This window comes from Hyperoodon ampullatus (assembly GCF_949752795.1).
Source record: "Hyperoodon ampullatus genome assembly, chromosome: 5".
Lineage (NCBI taxonomy): Eukaryota > Metazoa > Chordata > Mammalia > Artiodactyla > Ziphiidae > Hyperoodon > Hyperoodon ampullatus.
In genome coordinates this window covers 33,318,147-33,334,601 of record NC_136918.1, presented here as the reverse complement: position 1 = coordinate 33,334,601, position 16,455 = coordinate 33,318,147, and the positions used below count along the sequence as shown (strand labels likewise).

General features: G+C 46.4%; 1 protein-coding gene across 3 annotated transcripts in view; it reads left to right on the top strand.

Annotated features, from left to right (window-relative positions):
* ITGB5 (integrin subunit beta 5) overlaps positions 1 to 16,455 on the top strand; it is a gene marked incomplete at its 5' end in the record, with an annotated part of 107,326 nt that overhangs the window by 14,837 nt on the left and 76,034 nt on the right. For 2 of the 3 annotated variants that reach the window (XM_079704556.1, XM_079704557.1), the window contains 2 exons: positions 4,917 to 5,121; positions 15,784 to 16,033. In XM_079704556.1, coding sequence (XP_079560682.1) covers positions 4,917 to 5,121; positions 15,784 to 16,033 — 455 coding nt within the window. Of the gene's footprint in view, positions 1 to 4,916; positions 5,122 to 15,783; positions 16,034 to 16,455 lie in introns of those variants that run through there. The other variant, XM_079704558.1, reaches the window with a different exon arrangement.

Here is a 16,455-nt window from a genome sequence, read left to right as displayed (position 1 = left end):
GCGGAAGCTGACAGGGATTTCCCCATCCCCCAGGCAGGCAGGCCACGTGCACAGGGTTCAGTTTGTCATCCCTTAACCTTCTGCTCCCCTCCCCCGCCCCCTAATCCACGAGGGCTCCGTCAAGCCAGGGCCAAAGCACCGACAGCAGCCGGCTCCCTGCCTCTGCCCGGCTCTGCCTGTTCACCAGTTTGCGACTTCTTCTCCCTCATCCCAGGATCCGGCAGTCTGCCCCCTTTCCTGCTTGGGTTCCTCTTCCCCCAGGCCTGCAGTTTCTCAACTCTTCCACCCTGCTGTTTGTTTCCGCAGCAGGCAGCGAGGCGCCCAGAGGATGTGATGACCAGAGTGGTGCAGGCGGACAAGCTGAGTGCCCTGGCCACGGTGCCGGACAGCAGAGAGCCCGCTGAGCGCTGGCCTTGGGTGCAGGAGGGAGGTTTTTCATTAACAAAACGTAGGGGAGTTAAGTGTACAGTGAACAGTAGACCTCATTATGTCCTCCGTGTAATAGGTGATGGAGGGAGCCGAGAGGGCCAGGTTGTAACAACTCCGAGCGCCGGTGTTGGAACAAAGTAAAAGCCGTCTAAACTTGGAACGCCTCCCTTTTCTTTCTTGTATTATTACCGCTTAGTGACTAAAAGCTCTGAAAGGTATTTCACGTTCCAGTGTGCATTCTGTTGCTTCTCTTGGTAACTTGCCTGTCATGTAGTTACCCTTCCCTCGTGAGCCCTTTGGAGGGTTCGTGATGGTGTTTCTGGAGACCATGGACAGATGCTTCCTTCACGAACTGAAACCTCTTCTGGCACAGAGCTGTAAGCACCTGTGAGCATCTGAGCTGCCCCATGAGAGCCCATCCTGAAAGCAGTTTCCATTTTTCTGTGTTGAGATGAAGACTCATACCTGTTTTTCTGCATCAAGTGGATATTTATCCTCCAAGTTTGACAGGGGGCAGGAAGAGCTCGACATCTGGGGCAGCCAGGAAATACTAGATTCAGAGGGATGGAGCTTGGGGGCCCAGAGTTAGTTTCCCGCTCTGGAATTCAGCAGTGACCTTGGCTGAGAAGGGAGGCAGATGATGCAAAGAACACTGAGCTTACTTCCAGAAAGCTGAGGCCGGAGGAACTTAAACTTCTCAGGTGAACATACGCATGAACTTAGGCGTGTGGGCTTCTGATTCCTCATCTGTAGAAGTGAGGGGCTGGCACCAGGTGATGCACCCAAGGTCCCTTCCCCCCTGGAACTTGCTGTGTTCTGACACCTGGCAGAGGGTCAGGTGTCAGGTCTCTGGGATCTGAAGGCTCTTAGCACATCAGACTTCAGGATGTCACTCATGAGAGGAGGATTTTCTTAATCACGAGTCTTCCTTTCCTCCAAGGGTTTATAATTTGGGGCATCTGCATTCACTGAATTCGAAGCTTGGAAATGGTGGTATCGAGGCATTGTCTTTATTTATAACATGTGTGTACCTGGACGGTCATAACCATCACAATATATGCCCCTGGTCTTTGTGGTTTTGGTTTCCTCTCTTTAACTATGCATCCATCCTTATTCAAAATTAAAATATCTAAAGAGGAGCTAGAGGAGGGGAATAGAGGAAAAGCTCTTGGGCTGGTGGGGTTACCATTCCCTGCGGGCTCTGCAGTGCTCTCTGTCCCTTTCTGGGGCATCAGGGGCCTATGCTAGAAGTCAGTCATGGCTATTTTCAGACTGCATGCTGGACAGACCTTCAACTATTGCGGGCATCCTTGATTGATGTCGAGATAGCTGCCTTACTCTCAGAAGGTTCTCCAGACTTCCATGCCCAGAGGTTCCTCAGCCAGTGTCTTTGAGGCCCTAAAGTTCTGGGACAGTGACAGGACTCAATATATAAAGGTGTCTCAGAGGTTCTCAAGCACATCAGTGAAACCACTGGGGCTTCCCCAAGTAACAAGAAACTGAACTCTGTGAAACAGGAGAAGGTTGACAAACCTGATAGAAATGGATGGCCCTGAGGCCAAGTCTGAGTTTGGTATGAGTGCCATAGTAGGCTGTCCCTTGCTGCCTGTGACGCTGGAGCTGCTGAGAAGTGGGCCCCCTGTACTGTCGCATTGCTGACGTGGTAGGCACTTCTGAAGTCATCCTGCAACTGGCAGTTTTAATGTTCTCAGTGGTGGTTCTCGCGCTGGCAGCTGGGTGACAGGAGTTCACTGTCTTCCCTGCTGGTGCAGCAAACTTCACGGAAGCCACGTGCATTGGAGTGGAGGTTTGCCACCACCTTGAAGAATGTTACTAAGGAGAATGAAGGAAAGCTGTTACCAATGAGGGGCATGAAGAGAGCTTTGCTCCTAACATCCTAGAGAATAAAGAAGCCCCAGAGCACAATCAGGAAAGCCAGCTACACAAACAAGGTTGTAATTGGCACTCTGTGGCTGCGTCTCAGTTCTTCAGGTTTGGGAAGCATGTCCTGGACTTAAAGCCTCCTGAGGAGCCCAGCAGGTACATCTTCCCTGAGCAGCAGGTGGCCCTGTACAAGTCCTCCCTCAGGGACTGGTACTGTCTATCAAAAATGGCCTTTGAGCAGCTTGACTGGGAAACTTGGATGAAGTTCATTGCTGGTGAAGGTGTCCAGGCGTTAGGGAATGATTTGGATGACGTGAACGGCTGAGGCTGTGGTGAGGAATCATGTAGCTGCCTGCTGCTTAGGGTGAAACAGATTGGCTCTGTGACCTAGTCTATTTCCGGAATGCAGGCTGCTTCAGACCAAGGGGAGGGCCGTTAGGGGTTTCCATCGCTCCTGGGAGACTGAAGATGCTTTTCCTCAGCAGCCTGGTGGGGTGGGGGAGGGGATGGGCAGTGGTCTGGTCAAGACAGGTGCACTTTGACAGTCAGAACTGGGTGGAGGACAACCAGCTCCTTGGAATTGGAGGAGCTGGCAGCAAGGCCCAGCATGCTGGCAAGTTCAGAAATTCTCTAGCCACGTAAGCTCTGAGCAGGCGAACCCCTAAGCCCTTTCAGCTCTGGACAGCTAATTCACCCTGTGCGTCACACAGCTCAAGACAGCAGTCCCATACCTGTAAGGCCCTCAGGAAGTTACCGCTCCTTTCCCCTATCCCTGGGAGGTTTTTACTGCTTCATCAGAGCCAAGCTAGACTGTTCGGAACCCAGTTTAGAAACCCCAGCTTTGGAATCTTGTAATTTCTAGAATAATCATTGTTCTCACCCTGTTCCACAAGTGTCTGTGGAGTCATTTATATTTACAGTGCAGTCCCGAGGTTGTTGACATGCAAGATCTCCCGTCATGTCAAGAGTTCAATAGACAAAATTAAACAAAAACAAAAACAAAAACATTCAGATATCAGCAAACGAAAAACCAAAATCACAGAGGCCCAGAACAACACATCTGGTTTTACTTCCTTAAAAATACTGCAAAGTCTTCTTGACTTCTTGGTCTTGAATCTTGCAAAGGCCCCAGTGGGCAGTGACTGGTCATGGGGCATCCTAGACCATGATGAAGGGGGAGGGGAGTCTGTCTGCGCTCAGTGGACGCTTGACTCATCTGAGGCTCTTTGGCGAAGTGTTTACAGTGGCGGGAGGAAGAGAGAGCATCTAACTCCTCCAGCCATTACTCCAGTCCAGCCAGCGGGAGGAGGGGATCTTCTTTTCTACATCCAGCAACGAATGGGTTTGCTTTGCCATTGAAAACCCCCTTACTGGAAAATGATCACTGCTTACAGGTATCCTACTTTATAACAAAGTATATAATTTCATTTTAAAGTAAATGGCCCAAACTCCTAGCGCCCCAAACTAGGGTGGGTCATCCTGATGCACAGCCTTCTCCTAAATCCAACTGAAGAAAAGAAAGATTGTTCTTATCAATGTGGCTTTATTGTTTAAACAACAATAAAGAGAAGAAGAAAAATATCATTTTATTCCCTCTCCCCTAGCACCTCAACTATCTTAATTTTTTATTTTTCTTTGGCATCCTAATGCAGATACCATTCTATTTTCTGATTTTTTTTTCTTAATGTTTTGAAATTTCTGCTTAGTCTTCATAATTATTTGTGATGGCTGTGTCATCTATTGAGGTGATAAACCATATTTTTCTTCTGGTTTAGGGATTTTGGCTTCAGGTTTATGATTGTGCTATTCTGAAGAACATGCAGTATATATCTTACAGAGTTTTGCTTTCCTTTTGATAATTTTCTTGTGATAAATTCCTAGGAGGTGACCAAAAGGTACCGACCGCATTGCTCTCCAGAATGGTTGTGCCTGCATGGTAGATGAGGGAACAGCTCAGAAGTTAACTCTTGATTGTCTGAGTGATGGCTACTTGGCCACTTATATGGTATCTTTCAAAAATTTTTAGTTATGCAACTTTTGACCATATCAGTTATTTTCTCCAGCTTATCACGTAGACAGGCACATTTTTTTTTTTTTTTTTTTTTTTTTTTTTTTTTTTTTTTTTTTTGTGGTACGCGGGCCTCTCACTGTTGTGGCCTCTCCCATTGCGGAGCACAGGCTCCGGACGCGCAGGCTCAGCGGCCATGGCTCACGGGCCCAGCCGCTCCGCGGCATGTGGGATCTTCCCGGACCGGGGCACGAACCCGCTTCCCCTGCATCGGCAGGCGGACTCTCAACCACTGCGCCACCAGGGAAGCCCTGGCACATTTTTTAAAGGAGCGTTTTTGACCATGAAAATAACGAGACCAAACATTTTTTTCTGTACATGTTTACAGCTTGCCAAATGCTTTCACATCCGACACCTCACTTAACCCTCATGATGCTTGGTGTGAGGCACTTGGGGGAGTTCTTGTTTTGTCCGCTTTTAGGAAATGGAATGTAGAGGGTCTAAGGTCGCAGGGTGGTGATGAGTCTACAACCTCAGGTGTCCTGGAGCTGCTCTGACCGCCTCCTGCCCTCTTCCCCTGTTTCCACACCTCCAGGACTTCGGCAGCCTGCGGTCGGTCACCTCCCGGTGCGACTTGAAGGCAAACCTGGTCAGGAACGGCTGTGGCGGCGAGTTTGAGAGTCCGGTCAGCAGCACCCAGGTCCTGCGGAGCCTGCCTCTCAGCAGCAAGGGCTCCAGCCCCGCGGGGTCAGACGTCATCCAGATGACGCCGCAGGAGGTCACGGTGAACCTCCGGCCCGGTGAGTGCCCTTGGGGTGGACCTGTTCAAGATGGTGGAAAGATGAGCCGGGCCAGGGAGGGGGCAATGGTGAGGTGTGGCCCAGACCCCAGGAAGCAGAGTCCAAGGCCTTTGTGGATGATCAGAGTATCTTTGCTATTCTAAAAAATTGTGAAATATATGTAACGTACAATTTACCATTTTAACCATTTCTAAGTGTGTAGTTCAGTGGCATTAAGTATACTCACAATGTTGTCTAACCATCACCACTCTCCATTTCCAGAACTTTTTTGTTATGCCAAACTCTGTACCAATTAAACACTAACCCCTCACTCCCTCCCCCACCAGCCCCTGACAACCACCCTTCCACTTTCTGTCTACTCCAGATACCTCATAGAAGTGGACTCACATATATATTTGTCCATTTGTGACTGGCTTATTTCACTTAGTGTAGCATCCTCCAGGTTCATCCATGATGTAGCACGTGTCAGAATTTCCTTCCTTTTCAAGCTGAATAATCCTCCATTGTTCGTATAGACACATTTTGTTTATCCATTCATCCATCGATGGACTCTTGGATTGTTTCCACCTTTTGACTACTGTGAATAATGTTCTTGTTTTTCGTGGGAGGATGCTGGTATGTTTACTCCCTAGTTAATGCAAGTTTCTCAGGGAACATGCTACTGCCAGGAGAAAGTATTTTTTCCTGTCAGCAAATTCCATTTGAAACAGTGGCGTTCTGAAGGGACGATCTTGCAGAGTAGAGATTTTTTTTTTTTTATGACCCTGGAGCCTCTGCCAGCCCTGGAGTTGATTGTGGTATAAGGGAACTGACAGTTTTTGCATACCTACTCTGTGCCTATTACTTGACCTACCCGAAGGTAGCTGATGTAACTTTACACCTGAGGAGCTGCGTGCTCAAGGGCTCCCAGTCAGAGCAGCGAACCTGACTCAGTCTTGAGTCTTGGTGGTTGCACAACTCATGGTGGTTTCTAGCTCACCACTTTTGTCATTTTGTATTCTACATATTAGGTCCCTTGCGATGTCAAGGGAGGAAGTGAATGTGGCCCAATTAGAAAGTATCACATTGTTGAGAGAAGGCAGCTTTTTTCCCAAATCCCATTGATTTTTAGCCTTTCTTCTTTCTCATTGTCTAGGAAACCACTGGCAGTAACTATTTCCAGGTGGTTTGTTTAGACTTCAGGGCGGCTGGGTCAGTGGAAAGATGAGGGATCTAGTTGGCCGTCCTAGGTTCTGGTTCTGGCTCTGTTCCTAGCTCTGGGTCCTGGGCAAGCTGCTGTACTCCTTAGCATCTCAGGGTCTTTGTCACCTTCATTCCTCACAGCCCTGTTCAGAGGCTTAAATGAGACTTTTTGTGTAAATGCACTTGAAGAACTTTTAATTATTGTTTTCAAAGAGTAATGGCCAAAGATGCAGATTTTGGAGTCAGCCACGTCTAGATTTGGATAGAGATTCTCATGTCTCAGAAATTGATCTAGCACAGCTCTGTACGTCTTAAGCTCTTAGTACTGCCTGTTCTTCTTGTTGTCGTTAGAACTCTGAGTCACTGTGTATTTGAGAACTGTTGTATTTTGCTTATTGAATTGTCTTGGAAATAAGAAACAGAAGAAGGGTATAAGTGGCATAGAGCAGCATAAACTACTGGATGGCCCAGGGATTAGTGCTGGGATTAGCTGAAGTAACTGTTTTCACAAGTCATCTCACTGGAAGGGACACTTCGCCTTTTGTTTAGTGAGATTCCAAGTTGAGAGAGAGAAGGGAGCCCCTTACAAGGCTGTGTGAGTGGGTAGAGAAGAGGAAGCTTTCTGTGAGCCAATGTCCGATGGTGTCCTCCGGGGGGAAGATGAATGCCTCTCCCCACGTGGAGTCAGGCTCAGGGTCAAGGGCTCTGACCTAGAAGGGGACGTAGGCGTTGTTGTAGACTATTAATATATCAGAACACAGTGTATGATAAGAATGGTTATGATTAACATCAAGGGTGTATTTTCCTTTTTAACATAACAGCGTAACAGTCACTTGAAGAAAATTCTTGAAGTCATTCACTTTAACGCTGTTTTTCATTCTTACTAGATCTTCTGTCTTTGTGTTCATATTGTCAAATATGTGTTCATATTTTTCATATACTAGCAATGTATTTATTATTGTGTACTGTTTTCACTTAATTTTTGGAAACAAGGACCAAAATTAACACCTTCAGAAGAGTTATAGTTTGAGGGTCATCATCGAGGGAGGTTTTTATTTTTGGAACTGCTCATCTAGAATTACCCTGAGCCTGTGGTGCTCTCTCCAAGAAACATTCTTCATGGTGGCAAATCCTTATTCTTTAGGGTAGATTTAATTTAGGGAAGAGTTGGAGGTCACACAGAATCAGGGATGTCACAGTTTCAGTTCCAGTTTTCAAAATCAGAATTCAGGTGTGGCTCTAAGGCAGAGAGACTGTTTGCTTTGACTTATCAACTGGCTTTTTTTTTTTTTTTTTTTTGCGGTACGTGGGCCTCTCACTGTTGTGGCCTCCCCCGTTGCGGAGCACAGGCTCCGGACGCGCAGGCCCAGCGGCCATGGCTCACGGGCCCAGCTGCCCCGCGGCATGTGGGATATTCCCGGACCAGGGCACGAACCCGCGTCCCCCGCATCGGCAGGCGGACTCTCAACCACTGCGCCACCAGGGAAGCCCTATCAACTGGCTTTTAAAACAGCCCCCAAAGAAGTGACTTGAGTGAGGGCACCCTCCTTGGGCAGAGTTCTCAAAGTTCTCATGAAGTTTATGCACAGTGCTTATTTATGCATGAAGCTCAACGTATACTTAATTAAAGAAAGAAATCAGTCTTATTTGGTATAGTCACATCTCTCACTAAGCATTATGATTCAGTTTCCAGTATTGGAAATAAATGGGAAACATGATCCTGTGTTTATACAAAATCGTGATGCGAGTGCTGTGTGCAGCTCTGGTCCTACGGAAGGTGCGGTGATGGAGAGCCCTTTGCTGTGGCGGTCAAGGTGAGGGAGGGACTGGCTGCCCTGTGAAGACACACCCAAGCTGTGAGGGTGTTTCAGTTTGTAGAGATGAAGACTAGGAGGAGATCAGATGATAATCTGAATTCCTAGAGGTCTAGAACCTTGTGAATATGTTTCTCAAATATAGAAACGCTTGAAGCCAATGATGCCTCTTAAAATTTTGAAAATTTCAGTAATTATAAAGAGAAGGACAGTCAGACTGCAGATATTTCTTTGGGGAAAGGGGAGAATGGTCTGTTGCAATTAACAACATTTTCCGTTTACCAAGCGGGTACTGACTTCGGGGCACTGCCCCCGTGACTCAGGAAGGCATTCAGGTATGGAACGATTGGCTTTTCCATTGTGTATTTGTAGAAACGCTTTCCTGTCTCCTCCTTTGCCCTGCTCCCCAGTACCTCATAATAGGTATTTGTTGAATGAAGTGTAGCACTTCACTAGCCTCATTCCAGACTAGTCAAGGACAAGCTTCAGCACAATCTGTGGGGTACTTCACCAAGGCAAAGTTAATTGTTCCAGGATAAGCCTGGAAAAAAAAGAAAGAAAACTTTTCCTCTACTTTAAGCAGAATTTTTTGTTTTGCTTTGTTTTTTTAAAATTGAGATTTAATTCACATACTGTAAAATTCACCATTTTGAAGTATACAGTTCCGTGGTTGGTAGTGTACTTGCAACATCACCACTATCTAATTCCAGAACATTTTCATCACCCTGAAAAGAAACCCTGTACCTGTTAGTAGTCACTCCTTATCCTCTCCCTCCACGTCATATTCAGCCCCTGACATCCACTAATCTATTTTCTATCTCTGAGGATTTGCTAACTCTGGACGTTTCATTTAAATCATATAATATGTTGTCTTTTATGTCTGGCTTCTTTCACTTAAGCAAAATATTTTTAAGATTCATTGATGTTGTAGCATGTATCAGAACTTCATTCCTTTTTATGGCCAAATAATGTTCCATTGTATATTTATAGATACACCACATTTTAGTTGATAGATATTTGGGCTGTTTCCACTTTGGGACAATTAAGACTAATGCTGCAGTGAACATTTATGTACACATTTTTGTGTGGACATATGTTTTCAATAATCTTGATTATATAGCTAGGAGTGGAATTGCTGGATCATATGGTAATTCTATGTTTAACTTTTTCAGGAACTGCCAAACTTTAAGCAAGATTTTGTATAAACACAAGATCATGTTTTCCATTTTGTTTCCAGTCCTGGAAACTGTATGTCAGGATAACAATCTTAAAAAAACCTTAACAAAGGGTATAAAATCCTTAAGAAAGGACGTAAACTTTAAAGCATATTGAAATGGTAAAAAGCTAGAGGTGGAGCAGTTAGAAAAGGTTTACTTAAGTCTTTATTTGCCTCAATCCCTTAGCCTGTTAAAACATGACCTCTGATTGGTAGCTTAAAATTTTTTTTTAATGTTTTATTTTGAAGTAATTTTAGAGTTGCAAGAAGTTGCAAAAATAATAGAGAGTTCTTGTGTACCCTTCTCAGCTTTTCCCAATGATAACATGTTACATAACCAGAGTATGTTATCAAAGCCAGGAAATTGACCTGGGTATCATACTGTTGACTAAACTACAGGTGATTGGTTGCTTTTGATATGGGCTTCATGCCAGCCCTTATCTATGCCCCTCTCCGACGTTCTGATTGGAGATGGCAGGTACCTGACTTAGGTATTGCTTCTGCTACCCAGACTGACAATGCCCACTTAAAAAGACTTGATGGATGGATAGTACTTTGCTATAGACTGAATATGTTGAAATTCTAACTAACTCCCAATGTGATGGTATTGGGAAATGAAGGGGGGCCTTTGAGAGGTCATGGGGTGGAGCCCTCATGAATGGGATTAGTGCTATCAAAACAAAACCCCAAAACCCTCAAGACCCTGGAGGGTGCTTCCCCGCTTCGGCCAGAAGTCTGTAGTATGAAACCCAGAAGAGGGCTCTCACCAGAACCTGACCACGCTGGCCTGTTCTTGGACTTAAGCCTTTATAACTGTGAGAAATAAATTTCTGTTGTTTGTAATCCACTTAGTCCATGGTACTTGTTACAGCAGCCTGAACTAAGATAAGATTATTTTCAAGGAAACTAGAAGTGCCAAGCCCTAATTGCTTGGGGTCAGACATTGTGAAGGCCAGTAACTCTTCTGATGGTTCCATCTGTTAAGTGTCAGAATTCTGAGGTGGGGAGTGGTGTTTGGTACAGCAGGGCGGCCGGTGAGGTAGTTCTTTGGTTCTGGGTCTGGATTTAATTCTGGGTACTAATTGCCTTCCGCTGCAGTGAACAGAGAGCTGGATGATAAGTCTTATAAGTTGTGCACTAGGCCCCTAATTCCCTGTTCAGCTGTAGTCCATTTTTAACATAGCTGATTTTAATGTTTCTTTCAATTTCTAGCACAGAAGTATAATTCTAGGGAATCAAAAAACTACTTATATTGGGGATAGCAGGAGTATTTATCTGTTGAGACACTACTTTGTCTTAATATTTGAACAAAAATCAATCTTAAAAAACCCAAAAGTTGTTGCTAGAATTCTCTATGTTCATTTTCTGGTAATGTTTGTCATCTGGTATATGTTCCAAAGGAAAAAGCTCACTTTTCACTTTTTATTGAAGAGAAGACAGAAGAAACCTTCAAAAATACATTTCAGAGGGAATGCTGGTTGATATTGATTATGGTGGGAGAACCTACACTTAGGAACCCAGCAGTGGCAGGAATTCTTTACGAAATACAGCTGGGGCTGGGTGCATTGGAAGCAGGAAAAACCAGCAGGACATGGGAGGGGCTGCTTGCAGGAGAAGCTTCCTCCCCACAGATGTGAGGTGATCAGCTTTTCTCTTCTTTTTTTTTAATATTTATTTATTTGGCTCTGTTGGGTCTCAGTTGCAGCATGTGGGATCTTCTTTGAGGCATGAGGGATCTTTCGTTGCAGTGCGCAGGCTCTTCGTTGTGTGTGGGCTTCTCTCTAGTTGTGGCACGTGGACTCCAGAGCTCTTGGGCTCTGTAGTTTGTGGCACACGGGCTCTCTAATTGAGGCCCGCGAGCTCAGTAGTTGTGGCACACGGGCTTATTGCCCCGCAGCATGTGGGATCTTAGTTCCCCAACCAGGGATCGAACTCGCGTCCCTTGCGTTGTAAGGCGGTTTCTTTACCACTGGCCCACCGGGGAAGTCCCTGATCAGGTTTTCTTTGGGGTTTCCTTTATCCAATTTCTCTGATCCTGCTGCTTGTCCTGAGGCGGGGATTATGGGGGATGGTTCCAGACAGGAGGGCTGCAGCCACAGGAAGAGACGAGCCTGTAAGGGGGTCTTTTTTTTTTTTCTTTTAAATAAATTTATTTATTTATTTTTGGCTGCGTTGGGTCTTTGTTGCTGTACGTGGGCTTTCTCTAGTTGCAGCAAGCAGGGGCTACTCTTCATTGCGGTGCGTGGGCTTCTCACTGTGGTGTCTTCTCTTTGTTGCGGAGCACGGGCTCTAGGCGCACGGGCTTAAGTAGTTGTGGCTCGTGGGCTCAGTAGTTGTGGCTCATGGGCTCAGTAGTTGTGACACGTGGGCTCTAGAGCGGAGGTTCAGTAGTTGTGGCTCACGGGCTTAGTTGCTCCGCGGCATGTGGGATCTTCCTGGACCAGGGCTCGAACCCGTGTCCCCTGTGCGGATTCTTAACCACTGCGCCACCAGGGAAGTCCCTGTAAGGGGGTCTTATATGGAGAGGGAGGAGGGGGACACGTGGGCTGGGTGGTGTCACCAGAGACTGGCACAGATCAAGTGCCCACAGTGAAGGCGAGCCCGGCTCTCACTCTCCTGGACTCACGGGAGGTGGCGACTGGTTTAAAGTCTTGGGTGGGGTCTTCCCTGGTGGCACAGTGGTTGAGAATCCGCCTGCCAATGCAGGAGACACGGGTTCGATCCCTGGTCCGGGAAGATCCCACATGCCGCGGAGCAGCTGAGCCCGTGTGCCACAACTACTGAGCCTGTGCTCTAGAGCCCACGAGCCACAACTACTGAGCCCGTGTGCTGCAACTACTGAAGCCCGCACGCCTAGAGCCCGTTCTCCGCAACGAGAAGCCACTGCAATGAGAAGCCCACGCACTGCAATGAAGAGTGGCCCCTGCTCACCGCAACTAGACAAAGCCCGCACGCAGGAACGAAGACCCAACACAGCCAAAAATAAATTTAAAAAAACAAAAAAAAGGAAATGTTGTCGTTATGATAAAAAAAAATAAAAATAAAGTCTCAGGTGGTGCAGAACTGGGTGGCTGGAGGTATTGTTGAGTGTGCATGGTTCCAGAAGTGTACCCAAAGATGGAGAATGTGCCCCAGACCCTGTCCCGGCATAGGGCGCCCCTGGCGTGCAGCAGCAGCTTCACCTTCAGTCAGCTAACCATGGGGGCTCCCTCGGTGGGGGAGTTGCGGCACTGTAGCTTAATTCCCGTGCTTAGCACCCTCGCTGAAAACTGGTCCAGAAATGTCAGTCCCTCCAAAATCTGCTGATGTAACTGAGTCCCAAGCTCGTACTGCTCACCGCACAACAGGCCAGTAAATTGAGAGATGAGTTGCTGGGGCAAGGAATAGCAACTGTATTGGGAAAGCCAGCAGACCGAGGAGATGGTAGACTAGCGTCTCAAAGAACCATCTTCCCTGGGTTAGAATTCTGGCTTCTTTAATACTAACAGGGGAGAGAGGGTAAGGGCGTGGTTCCTGCCAGACTTGGAAGGGGATGTGTTAATTTCTTCCTTCTTGCAGCTAATCACAGGTAGGCCTGGTCAGGATGTTTCCTGTGAGCTAAACAAAGGTATTTTAGCTTAATGCTCATTACCTGGGAGGCAGGGTTCCCAGAGCTGGGTCAGTATGTATAATTTAATCTTATAGGCAACATCCCTTTAGTGATTAACTTGTAGTAGAATAATAAGGTTCTTCCCTATTACACTCACAGAACATTCCATTATTGCCAAGGCCCATTGAGGAGTCTGTAGCATTTAAAATCCAGCATAGGTAAGGTAGCCATAAACCCTCATTCTGAACATTAATGATATTACCCCTTTTCTTATACCCCTCCCTTCTTGAAAAACTGGGAGAGAAATTTTTTTTTTTTTTTTACCATTTGCAGCCTCCCTATGGGGAGGTGTGTGTGTGTTGTAGTGATCAATTTCTCTTAGAATTTAATGACAAGAGATTTCTTACTTCAGAATAGATAACCTCTTAGTATACACAGAGACCTATGTACCACATCTTGTTTCCCTCTTTGCCTTCATGTCTGGAAAATTTGGAGTTAAATACAATACCCAAGGCCGTTAGCCATTCACACTCAAGTTTTTGGCAGAATGTTCTGTCTCTTTTTAGCCCCACAGGAAATTGCTTTAATAATTGACTTTCAGGGGAACTGAGGCCAAAGTTTTTCTTGCGGTAGGAGCATTTGTATGGTGTTTATATATGCTGTCTCCTCAATACCCACAATAATTAGCATCCTCCCCATTTTACTGATCCAGAAACTGAGCAGCAAGTTTAAAGGAGCCTGAGGTCTTGAGCTCTTGGTGACAAGGTCTGGATTCCAGCCCAGCTCTTGCTTTCCGAGGCTAGTGTCCACTTCCCTCGCATGGTTGCCTTCCAGCCTCCCTGAATCCAAGCTAGTTCCCTGTTTCCTGGTCCTATAGTGTTCATCTGTAATTGCTCATAATCCCCCAAAAGGTGGAAGTGGATTCTGGATTAAAGAAGGTATACCCGGGAACTTGGGGGAAGGGCACAGGTAACAGAATACAGGAGACCTTGTAAAGAGGTCATGGGATTGGACAGAGGGGACATGATCGCAGGCCCTCCCGCCCCTCCCCCACTGTGATGTGGCCTCCAGGGATGGGAGGGGCCCTGTGCAGGGACATGGGAACCAGAGACAGATACTGTAGCAGTCCGGAATTCATTCTGGAAGAAATCTCGAACATTCCTCTGTTTGAGTCAGACTCCAGTGGCTTTTAAAAATAGGCTTGTACCAACAGGCAACCCAAACTGCATCCATCATCAGGCGAGAGCAGCACATGCAAGGACAAGTCAGGGGAAGCAGGCTTGGCTCTGTCACTCAGACTCCCAAGGTAATTATAATAATCATACTTCATGTGGGCAGGCCTTCACCGCTTACAGAACACTCCTTCCCACACGAGCGTGCTTCATAGCCTTCATGCTGTAGTGCTGTTGTTACTGCCAGTTTACAGTTAAGGAAATGGAGGCTCGGGTTGCACCGCTAGTTGAGGGGCACAGCTGGAACTTGGACTAAGACCTTGTTAATGAAGTAAGGATGCCTCGTCTGGGGTGGGAGGAGGTGCGGGGAGCACGGAGCACTGGGTTCCTTATCCTGCAAATTCAAGAAGGCTTCAGCTCGCTGGTTGTCAGCTTGAGGTGAAAGATTGATTCCTCTGAGACGTGACTGCGGGCAGATGAGGTGTGGCCCTTCATGCGGGACGAGGCCACCTTCGCCATCGCACCCTTGAACACACAAAGGACGTCCAGATTTCAAATGTGTGTGGACAGTTCTATCCGAAGGGTTCAAGGACATCTCTTGGTGCCTCTGAGAGGCTAACAAGCCTGAGGGCAGATAGGATCACCTGGTAAAATTCACTACTTGAAGTTGTTTCTGAACAGTGTGTTTTTTAGAGACCATGAATGATGAAGGATCATCATCCTGGCACGTGTCCTCCAGTTAGTGCACTGACTTGGTTTGGGCCTTTCTGCACACCATGTGGGGCTGGCTTGCAGAGGCCACGCCTGCCAGAAACTGCCTTTTTTTCTTTGTTCTTTTCCTCTGAATCAATTTCTTTTCCCTTTGGCTGTTGACTGCTTATTACAGAACCAAAAGTTATTTTCTCTTTCTTGTAGCTGTAGGCAAATCTAGTAGCATTTCTTTTCTTTTTCTTCTTTTTCTTTTCGGTGGTGCTAAAATTTGGAACGTGTCTTCCTATATTTATACATATAATTTATGATAATAATGGTTTGTGTCTGTAGTATCAGATATGCTGGAGAACTAAATACGATTGTTTGATAAATGGCTAGGGAGATAGAAATAGGTGGCCCGGCATAAGCATAAACATTTTTGCCCTCTGGGGGTATTTTAAGTAACCATCTTTGTTTTCCCAGTCTCCCTTGCCTTGTACGTCTCTCTTCCCCACCTCAGTTCTTACTCATGTCTGTACCCTTCTTTTGTTAATTTCTTTCCTATTTTCTGTTTCACATACACCTTTACAGTCTCCTGGCCACATTCTCATCTTGGCCAGTCCGTTCTCTGAAGTTGGTATGTGGTTGGTGGGCTACTTTCACCCAGTTTGTGTCTGTGGAATTGTCTGGCTCACTGTCCACCAGTTACCTAAGGGTCCTTTTTGCTGAGAAAACGGAACACGACTAAGTAGATTGGTTCTTAAAGAGTTTCCTTAAAAAATGCTGAGGCCTGTGTGTGAAAGGAGAACCTAGAGCTGCATCCTCAGCACCCATATTCCCTTCGGTCACTCTGTTTCCAGAGTGAAAAAGATGTCTTCTGAGAGGCACACAATCACTAAAGAAAAGTCAGAGGTGGACCAGCTTTGAAAGCAAAACCCATCCCTTCAGCCCCAGCGAATTGAATGACCTCTAACACGCACGGTCTCTCGGTTGGCACAGGTGACAAGACTACCTTCCAGCTGCAGGTTCGACAGGTGGAGGATTATCCAGTGGACTTGTACTACCTGATGGACCTCTCTCTGTCCATGAAGGATGACCTGGACAACATTCGGAGCCTGGGCACCAAGCTTGCCGAGGAGATGAGGAAGCTCACCAGCAACTTCCGCTTGGGGTTTGGGTCTTTTGTAGACAAGAACATCTCTCCTTTCTCCTACACAGCGCCAAGGTACCAGACCAACCCGTGCATTGGGTGAGTGACCAGCTGCCCTTCTGTTGGGTATTCAAGGATGGGGGAATGGATCAGCGGGAAGACTGAGCCTAAAGAAAGGCCTAGGGAGGTCATATCTGGGTGCGGGGAGGGAACCTGGCTAAGGTGTTAAATTTGATGAAGGATGATTCAGCTCTGTCCTCTCCGTGCCTGCGAAGAAATAAATTGTTACAAGGTTGCATAAAGATACAATGATGATAGCTCATTTGTTTTCCTGCCTGCCAGACACAGCACTGTTTTCTACATTAATAGATTTTAGAGAGCGTTCTCAGGAAGTGATAGACCCCGGTGATCAGGGAGGAAGCAGGCAGAACAACCTAAACTATCTCCTTGTTTGGAGTGACTGAGATGTTTGGAATAAATGAATCCAAGTCGGTTCCTATTGTTTACATACATAACTATAA